Source organism: Polyodon spathula, chromosome 9 (assembly GCF_017654505.1).
Source record: "Polyodon spathula isolate WHYD16114869_AA chromosome 9, ASM1765450v1, whole genome shotgun sequence".
Taxonomy (NCBI): Eukaryota; Metazoa; Chordata; class Actinopteri; order Acipenseriformes; family Polyodontidae; genus Polyodon; species Polyodon spathula.
In genome coordinates this window covers 38,952,281-38,963,084 of record NC_054542.1, presented here as the reverse complement: position 1 = coordinate 38,963,084, position 10,804 = coordinate 38,952,281, and the positions used below count along the sequence as shown (strand labels likewise).

At 35.3% G+C, this 10,804-nt stretch overlaps 1 protein-coding gene across 3 annotated transcripts in view; it reads right to left on the bottom strand.

The window, feature by feature from the left end:
* Positions 1-1,224: 1,224 nt before the first annotated feature.
* LOC121320815 (rho guanine nucleotide exchange factor 7-like) overlaps positions 1,225-10,804 on the bottom strand; it is a 42,202-nt gene continuing 32,622 nt past the window's right edge. For 2 of the 3 annotated variants that reach the window (XM_041259470.1, XM_041259471.1), the window contains 5 exons: positions 10,429-10,522; positions 9,802-9,891; positions 3,454-3,553; positions 2,920-2,974; positions 1,225-2,481 (listed from right to left, as the gene is read on the bottom strand). In XM_041259470.1, coding sequence (XP_041115404.1) covers positions 2,359-2,481; positions 2,920-2,974; positions 3,454-3,553; positions 9,802-9,891; positions 10,429-10,522 — 462 coding nt within the window. In that variant the 3' untranslated portion in view covers positions 1,225-2,358. Of the gene's footprint in view, positions 2,482-2,919; positions 2,975-3,453; positions 3,554-7,079; positions 7,257-9,801; positions 9,892-10,428; positions 10,523-10,804 lie in introns of all 3 variants that reach the window. The other variant, XM_041259472.1, reaches the window with a different exon arrangement.

The window sequence follows — 10,804 nt, the reverse complement described above, 5'->3', positions numbered from 1 at the left end:
AGATAGAACACAATTGAGTGAAAACAGATTTGCTCCGCTGGCTGTAACCTCACAATGCGAGCTTAGTATCAGACGTGTATACTGTGAACAAGGCTAACACAGAGTATCATTGACTGCTATGGCAATAATGCGGTTGGTCTTTTCTTTTATTCTCAGTTTTATAACATGACATCCCAGTGTGCTCCAGTTCATGTTATTTTCTCCTTATGCACATACACTATACTGTATGCCAAGAATCATTACATCAAATCTGTTATTTAAATGTAATCTCCTAATGTGTTAAAGCCAAGAAAACATATCTAGCAAGTGTAGATGTTCAGTGACAGAACTAATCAGAATCACGTTTCTCCCAGCTTTTCTTATCTGGAAGTGGAAACAGTTACTACAAAGTAGATGGTTTATTTTTTCCCCTTTTCAGTATTTTTTTTTATTGTCCCTTAATGTTCTAACTTGCTTTCTCTTTGTTGATAGTGTTCTTTTTTTCACCTTTTTTTTAAATTAACTCACTTTTCTTTTCACAGTCAATCATTGTTTTTCTTGTTATACTATCTTGTTCTTTTCTTTTTGCTCTCTCTTCTGCTTCACTATACATCCTTGTGCATTTCTTCTTTCCTGTTGCGTCTCATTCAGGACTGCTGCTACTCTTGATTCTCCCACCACACATCTCCTTCGAAGTAAATGCCTTTCTCAATGTAGGAGTAGAACTGATGATCTGGTTTGCATAAAATTGTGAACAACAGTTACCAGTTAAGTATGAACTTGGTTCTTATTTATTTGCAAGTTAATCTCATTATCCAAAGTAGGTCATGGCTTCCAGCTTTTGCGAAACACAGTGCAGATGCTACAATAATGTTGTCATTACCATTCTAGGATCTTATTGTATTTACTCTTGATTTGGAGTACAGTACAGAAATATTAATTTGTGTCTTCAAAGAGGGTGCAATTTTAAGACCCCATAAATTTTTTAACTACACTAATAACTTTTGTACAAGTTATCTTATTGCATAGAGGACTTTGGGCATGGGAGCAGCAAAACAAGTTTTTTTTTTTTTTCTTTTCTTTTTTATTATTATTTTTATTATTGGCACATGGCTTGTTCTGGTGGTGGATTATCAATCAAAAAAGCAATCCAACAAAAAGGCAACTATTTACAAGTTTAATTAACAGAAACATGTTAGCGAGACACAAAATAAATACAGTGGTGACAAGTAAAGGAACGGAGACAAATAAGGTTTCTGGTAACAATCACACAAGGAATCCAAAAGCACATTCTTTGTTCAGAATTTCAGCTTCAATGCTTAATTACAGTAAGTTAATTTAAATACATAATTTAGAAAATAAAAAAGTGTCAGCAAAATGATTTTCCAGATATATTTCTAAAATTCATAAAGTACAGTATCTTTTATTCCCGTACAGTAATTGGCAAGAAAACATTGTTATAAAAACTGACCGTTAAAGATGACATGAAGAGCCTTTAGAAATACATTATTGAAGTCACAAAGAACAGTATTAAATTAGCAAAAAAATTAGATTTTAGAACCTTGTATTAAACAATATTAACCCCCCCCCCACACACACAAAATAAACACTACACATGCACCAAAATGAGGTAATTTCAAAACAAAATCTACAAAGGTTCTGAAAGACAATCGGTATTCAATTTACCTGAAAACTGTCCAGTATCTTCAGTGAGTTGTATTGCTGTTTGTCATTCTTTTAATCAGTGTTACAGTGTGTGCTCCAAAGGCATAGGACAACAGTGCTGGCCAGTGGAGAATGAAGTGCTCTCAAGTTTAGGCATAGAAAAGGAAGCTTCTCCACCAAGCATTGCCCCCTCCGAAGCCTGTTCTTCAGAATTGGGTTTCTATCTTCACTTTCCGAACCCTGTGTTTTTGGTCCTCTATGGGGCAAGTTAAGTGCCACATTTAAGACCGACAATTGTCATTTCTGCGGGTGTGCAGGATGTCAGATTGCTCACAGACTGGCTGACAGCACCAGAGCTGCAACAGGGCCCTGAACTGTTGACTGACAAGGAACTTTTAGACATTTCTTCCCTCAAGCTCAGGTAAGGCCAGTGTTGTGATCACAGGGGGATTCCAGAATACGTCAAGCAGTCCCCTGGCACAGAGAGCATTGTTAATACCACCTTTGAGTTTGGTATTATTCTCACTTATTGTCACGTCAATAACAATCTTAAGACAGGTGGATACTTGATCCCCAAAGATGTAAGTTAATTTAATTCCAATGTTTTGACCGTCTTAAATCTGTTACGTGTCCCGATGAATGATCAATGCTGTTTGTGTGTGTGTGTGTGTGTGTGTGTGTGTGTTTTGTTTATTACACACCCAGGTAAATGAGTTATAAATTTGTTTCATCCCAGGATGGATCATTCATGCTCTTTAATACTTTCTTAACAAGTTTCTCCAGTTCTTTACGGGCTCTTTGTTCCTCTTCCAGTGACCTTTTTATCTTCTTGTTATCCTGCATTAAACAAGAACACGCTGTCACATTTGAAAACTTTGAATGTAGAAACGTTTAAAAGGTTAAATGAAACAATTTGGATTACAAAAACTTTCTAGGTGCAGGACACATGCTTCTTGTTGAAAAAGTTTAAATACAGTCCAGGTGCCAACTGTGACAGGATCCATCAACCAATTTGATAGGGGAGGGATTTACAGAAACAAACTTGCACGCTCACATTGATTTTGAACAGCATTCCCAAAAGTATATTACTACTGGGCACCCCAGAACAAGATTGTGTAACTACCAGGCTCTAATCATGCCAAAAAATCTGCAATGCCTTTCAGGGTGAAAAACAGCAGTAGACACTAAAATGCACTGAAATGACCCTCACTTGTACATCAACAAAAGTGCAGCAATGAGGACCTCTTACAAACAGTGCTTTTCTACTGTACCTACCTGTTTTAATTCTTGTACTTCATCCTTTAATGCATAAACTGTGTCCACGAGGCTCCTTTAAAAAGAAAAGTTTAGATCCAATTAATATTAATAAACACAGGTATAAAAACTAAATGGTAGAGCCCTGAGAGCCTAAAGTGGTTTCTTTTTCTTTAATACATTTTCATGGGTTGAACCACATAATAGATTTATTTTGTTTTATTCTATTTGTAATATGCACTGCAACTTTCTTAAAACACCAAACAGTACAAAGGTACAGTGAAGAGTGTTCCAAGCCTGACCATTCCACAATTAAAAGGTCTTTACAATAGACCTTGATGTCATTTTGATGCTTTGTTTTTCAACAGATCCAGGTGTTTTGCAGCTCCTTTCTCCAGTATGAACATGGCAGGAAACTACTTGGTTATGTGTTGTTTTTTTTTTTTTTTGTTCTTAATTTAAAATGATTAATCCCGTTTTTTGTTTAGTTTTTTTTCAGTTTTCTGCAAATCTCCCAAAAAACCCTGCATAATGATATAAATAATCTGCTCTTACTTCTCCTCTGTTACAGTCTGACCATTGCTTTTGGTTTCTTCAATGATAATCTTCTCCTCTTCGGGAAACAGCATGTGAGGGCCCGATTCTTTCCTATAACCTGTTTTAAAACAAGAGTCAGCAGTTCGGTTTCAGTGTAGCGTTTCAAGTAACCTTGTGCTTCTTTCAGCAAAGAAACAATACTCTAGACAGTTATGCTCCAAGCACCCTTACTAGTTCACAAGCATTTTTGATTTTCATTCTTAACATGCATTGATCTTCCAGTTTTCCCAAGAAAGTACTAAAAGCAAAATTAAAAAAAAGGGCAGTGAACATATAGTACAAATCAATGTTTACAGCTATATTATTTTTCATAATTTTTTGAATGAACACAGAACAAGTTCAGCACAGCCAGTCACTTCTCATGCTTCTCCAGCACTGTGACTCTCCCCTGCCAAGAATGGATGAATTGCCAATAAGGGGAGCAGCTGTCCAGACCACATCAATCCCCAACTGCCAACAAAAGGTTCAAGGTAGATTTCCATGATGTTGTGACTCATCTACTAGGTACTGTGCCAAGATCCACAAAAACATATTGAAATGGGTTTTTTTTGTTTGTTTTTTTTACTGACCTGGGCTGGACCTGAACCAGGTTGGGTTTGGGTTATGTACCATCATAGTATACCAACCACTTCAAATCATTCCTTAGGATGTGTGTGTAGACCTTTATCCAATTTAAATCCACACAATTCTACTACATGTAGAACACTTATGCAGAAGGAAATTATCTTATCCCATTCAAAATGAATAGTTTAGGATCTTTCATATATATAGGTCTGCTTTCCTTACAGGTAGTACAAGGAGTATGTGATTTAAAAAAAAAAATATCCAAGATTTGGTAACAAAATTACACTTTAAGCACCTTCCGGCAAAAATCTCAAAAGAACAAAAAAATTTGTCAGATTATTGCAAAATCATTAGTGCTGGCTCCTTAATATACGATGCATGACATTTTGTCATTTCCTATGTCTGAGAAATGCAATTACTTAACTAATCCATGGTCTTTGTGATTCAGTTAACTAAACATCAATGTATTATTAATCTTAACCAGTGAGACTCTGAAATAAATCAATGTTTCTAACATTTAATATTAGCATTAAAAAATAGTGTTCTTTAGTATATATTGCTGTAATTATACATCTTTATCAACCATAGAAAAAAAAACAAAATCTAACAAATGCAAAATTTATTTAAAATGGTATATTACAATGCAGATGACTCAAAACACGTCATTGCCATCTGCAAAACACTGACAATACACACACTGTACAATAAATATGCAACATTCAAATATACATAGTTAAGATTTTTAAAAAAGGCAATTACCTATTTAAGTTGGCTCTTTAGCCATTTGATATAATTCACAGATAAAATGTCCCAATATTACGTCTATTTTGTTCTCAGCTGCAATACACCACACCACACCACGTTTGGCAAAATTATGCACTAGACAAAACATTCTACATAAATATGGCCAAAATGATTACACCAACTTACTAATTTCCAAATTAGTTTAAATTTGGCCCAACAAAACACTGATTTCCAGTGTTTTTTCCTGCATATTTAAGCACAAAAGGTGTTTTTTTTTTTTTTTTTTTTTTTTTTATTTAAGTTAATAATATCCTGGCCATGTGCATTTATTTTGCATAAGCATTCATAATTGCTCATATGCATACCACTTTCAATATATCTTGAATATATCACCCAGCAGTACCATCTGATTTAGTATAGGTAATCATTTGCAAGTTTAAAAAAACAAAAAGAAACAAATATAACTAAATAAAATAAATATGTAAATAAATAAAATGTAGGTTTTTTTTTTTTTTTTTTTACCTCTCATATACAGTAAAACAGTGGAAGTTCCAACTACTCTTACAATACTTCAGACAGTTCAGTTCTAAAGTACCCCAATGCATAAGCAATTAGTCATTGTTTCCAAATACATTCCAATTAAACCAATTAAAAAAAAGGCTGTTTAAACTTGCTCTAACAGGCAGGTAACAGTGTGTTAAATCATGCACTGCTGATTAGACACATGTGGGGGGCCACTGCCCGCCTGCCCTCCTGACTGACTTCACTAAACACAACACAAATACACAGAAGGGAGATCACCAATAGAGCAGGTTTTCAAGTGTTGGGCCAGCAAACCTCAATGTGACCAGATCCATCATAAAAACACACAATTAAATAATTACATAAATAAATGCAAATATATAGAAAAATCCCAGAATTTCTCAGGATTCAACCTTTGGGCTTGTTGCCAGCATATACGTAGAATTCAATATTATTTTACAAGCATCTTTTCCAGGGAAAACAATGACTACAGCTGCATTGTGTCTCAGTCCACATAAGCAGGAGCACAAGGGGTTTGTTTACTCACTATGTTTTGTATAAATAATTAAATAAATAACCCTAATACACACAAAACAGTAAAACTATCTTGTTGAGCCTAAAGTATAAGGCATAGTTAAATTTCACAGTACAGAACATTTACAGACTCTGTGGTTTCCAGACTAACTCCAGTAGTAAAACCAATGCCTCACTGAAACTAACCATGAACAAAACTTACCAAGCTGTGCATGAAAGCTGGAATTAAAAACAAAAAGCCAGACACAAGCCTTGGATAATGCTAAAAACAGACAGACAGTTGCATGAACAGGTTATGCAACACAAAACTTACGTTATTCGTTTGAAGTCCACCAGTCAACACTGCTCAATTGAGATCATTTACAAAAACAGTAGGTTCTATAAACTTTCTCTCTCATATTGTATTACATTGTTACAGTGCTTGTATTTACAGCCCTGTTTCAGAACAGAAGACTCTAGGTATTTACAGGTGAAATCTTCTTAACTATGTTCTATAATGCAAACATATCTATTGGTCATTTACTAAAACACCACACTGACATGATGCCCACTTCTGTTCTCAAAGAATTGTAAATGGTATACAATTACAAAAACAAAAAAAAGATTCCCTCCCCAACCCATCTGCAATGAGGGAATCTCAATACTGCAGTTGCAAAGTACAATATCTGATCATTTTAAAGGTTTTCCAACTCTGTTCCTTCCAGTGGGGATCTTGGAAATAAATACATCAGGGCAAACACTATGAATGTGCATCGTGGTAAATAAGGAACATCTGATTCACAGAACTTGAAATCTACAAAATCATCATTCAGGGAATCAAAGCAAGAACCATCAGTACATGTCATTTAACAAATGAATGCAACACTAACTTAAATGTTTTTTTTTTTTATTATATATATATTATATATATATATATATATATATATATATATATATATATATATATATATATATATATATATATATATATATATATATATATATTTCCCCTTATATAATATATATAAATAGATTTTATATGTATATAATATATAAAATCTACAAGTTCCCCTTTAACCCCCTCCCTTCCAAGTTACTTTGGGAAACCACAGTAGAGAAGAAACACCAAACTGCAGAAAAAACAGCACAGAAACAGTAACAATCAATGCAACAAGCAGATGTTAAGAAAAGCTTAGGAGTGCCTCAGTTCTGATGAGAGATATATGAGCAACAGCTCTTACGAGATGTAGACCCCATTCTGTAACTATGGGCTGTCCATATACTGTCATAATCAGAGTCTTCAGAGAGGTCGGAAGGTTCCAAGCGGGAAAGACTACTGCGACGACCCAGCGATTCTAGGCTTGATTGGTCGTCATCAGTCAGGACGTGATTATGCATCAGGTCAGTGCCTTGCCATGCTAAGGGTGTGTGGGTGACATGAAATAATACAGATGGGAGGGCAGGGAGGAAAATCACAAAGGGAGAATGGGAGAGTGAAAGCAACAAACCCAAAACAAAAAAAAAAAAAAGAACAAAAACGCAAAAGGTGAAGGGAAGAGAAGGAAGAGAGAAAACATTGTTAAAAAGTCTGTCAAATGTTAAGGCAGATCTCTACATTCTAAAACCCTCAAGATGGATCATAGATTGACTGGGCCTTTTTCCTTTTTGCTAATTTTGTTTAACAAAAAAAAAATAAATAAATAAAAAAATTAAGTAATCCATTCGTGGACAGTCAAGCTATGATGCTGCAACTCAAAACGTGGCAAATGTTAATGTCAAAGTTCAGGGTTAGTATTGAGATATACAAAAATGTGGTAGAAGTATGACTTCAAAGACAGAGAAAGGGTATTTTCAGAAACTACCAAGCGTGGCGTTACACTGACCATACAGAAACTCGGGGTAATTAATAAAAAGCACTAAGACAGGGTGATTTAAGCCTTTGGATTCCCAAATTATTAAAAAGCTCAGATAAAAATCATCAGATGGTAGATTGCGAAGAATGAAATGGTTATAGTTTTTTAAACTTTTTTTTTTTTTTTTTTTTTTTTTTTTTTACAGCTATGTGTATGAGCAACACTGGATTGTCTAAATTCTCCAAATATTGATATAAAGCTGATATACCATATTCCTTCGAATTTAAGACATGTTTTTTTAACAATTTTTGCTTCTCAAACATACCCTGCATCTTAAATTCGAGTATAGTGATGCGTGTATAAAAAAAAAATGTTTTAAAAATCGGCAAAACAAAAGACATGACTATCCGAGTACAAACAGCAACACGACTGGCTGCTGAGAAAAGACAAAGGCGCCTGCCTGAATACACAAGCAGCAACGTGACTTTTACTTCTGATTAAAAAAAAACAAGCCAAGCTTCCTTAGGAAGTCCAAGAAAAATGTTTACAATTTTAGCATTTCTAACAAACATTACCAGCTTGGACAGATCAGAAATGCCAATCAATACCACAGTACTTCAATGCTGTTGTGGTTGCTGGGTTACTGGGATGCCAGTCTGTGGTGGTATGTTGTAACAATTAACAGTTCCTAATCCCAACACTGAATGATGACCATGCCAGCCCTGTGTGCACACACAGAAAAACACACACAAAAAAAAACATACCTGTTCCAGTTTAGTGAAAACCGGTGGTGATGAGAAACCCTATATGATAACTCCCTCTATTGATAGTTAAACATAGGTCATCATAGCGCCTCGATTCTTTAAATTTCCATTTACGTCAAATAATATCCAAACGATATAATTCTCAAAAATCACCAGGCACAAACAAGCTAGCTCCACAGAGTTCTTAAATAAACTAAACAAAATGTCAATTTGCAGCAGCTGCTACATGAAACAAACGGAGAGCATCACTTACACGCAGGTCGTTTTATTTACATTGATGTGCTGCTCCTCTTTTTTTCAGTTGTTCAGACTCCAGATAGGTAACTTTAGTACGTTCTTGGTTCTTGTTTTAAAGTCAGTGGTCTCTCGTGTTATCCAACAGATGACGGCCAACTATGCCCACACCCTGTGCTTTTAAAAGCCCTTAGGACTGCCACAATGTGTACGACAGAGACGCCATCTTACGTATTATACACTGCGCAGCACAATAAACAAGCTCCGTGGTTAATCTACAACAACACTGTTTTTAAGCATAATTGAGGTTGTGAATGAATTTGTGTAAATGCAGAGTTATTAGAAGTTTTATTTTTTCCTCAAATTGAGGGTGGTAAAGTTGGACTGCGTCTTAAATTCAAAAGGAATACAGTATATAAATTGATTTTTTTTTTTTTTGCAACGTGAACAAAAATGCATTTGTTCATTTAAAAATACAATTTCTGTTGTTGAGGAATGCCGCTGGGAATCAAAGGTAAAAACACCAAAATGTTCACTTACATCCCTGTCAATTTCCTTCTTGTTAGGAATATACAGAAACAAAATTCAATATCACTGCTAGGACTTTGGTTTAAGTAAAACTATTACCTGCCTCTGCTGATATCTCATCCCCTTTTGACCCTGTAAGGGATTCACCTTGGGCAGTCAAGTGTATTAAATGTTAACAGAACTATAAAGTTGTTTAAAATTAGAAAAGTCAGTTCCTACTCGACAGCTTGCATGCCTGCCCCTCTGAAATAAAATATAGTTTACTGGAACCAAACTAATGAAAACATCTTTGAGCATGCTGTTTGTTCAAAGAGTATGAAACTAATACATATATTTTATTAAATCAGAGTGTGTTTTCTACAAATAATTTTTGTATTAAATAATCTTGAAATCCAAGGCCTGGTATATGTCATGTTTATAGTTGTTCATAGAAACAGACATTATTACGAACAAGTGAGAATGTGCGTTGGGAAGAACGGTAAAGTTTCCTTGGCAAGAACAAACGTGTCTCTTTGTTCACTGCAAGTAACGTCATGAGGGCCATTTTCCATACTCTGTGGAAAGTGATGGTTTTAATGACTTACTTGAATTTAGCGTCTGACGTGTCTTGGCACTAGTACAGTAAGCTTCTATTACTTTAAGAATCTGAGCATCTTCTTCTAGGGCAGCTGTACCTGAAAAAGAAAATAAAAAAGCTCTAAAACTACGCTCCTGTTACTTACAGGATGAAATATGGGGCAATTTTTGATCAAGTGTTGAGCAAACACAAGAATAAAATTCCAAACCCACTTTAAAATCAGTCAGGGCAAATTTTAGGAAAATAAATCTTTAAATCAATATGCTGCATTCTGAAATGTTATGGCTGGCTGGGTTTGCTCCCTGCTAAACCAGTCTGTTGATCGTAAATGAGTCGGCATGGCACAGCCACCACACAATCCAGGTCAACTGGCAATTGGGCCAGGGTTCACAGAGCTGTGGAGGTAAGCTCTGGTGCACCTGTTAGCACCAAGACCAACAGTTGCTAATGCCGAAAAAATAAAAACAGAATTGCTGGGACTTCCCAGCATCAATCTAGGACCCCAGTCTTTGAACTGAAAACGTCTCTTTTTTCTTTTATGAAAGCTGGTGAACAGACCCCAGATCCAAACGCATTTATTCAGTAAGGTCTGAGGTTGAGCAAGACGTAGTAGCTGAACAGTAATGCGACTCACTTTTTCTCACTGCGAACTCTTCATCGGATGGTTTCCGTTCAGGTTTGCGTTTAGGAAGCAGTTTCTTCATAGTTTTAGGACTTTTACTAAGATCCTTTAAAAGAAGAAGAAAGAAAAAAGAACACATTTTAAAACTGTGTTTTATTGGGCTCAGTTTTTTTCTTGGATAAGATTCATCCTCAGAACAGGGAGAGATCTGTGCACTTACATATGTTTTAATGCTGATCCCCGAAAAATTAACAAGTAAAATTGTAGATGTACAAAATGTTCAGCTTAAAACTGCTCAATGCTATCCACCAGTATTACCGAGCACAACAGCCCACTACTCAAACCTTTGGTGCATCTAATTAAAAAGCAATAAAGAACACCCAAAATA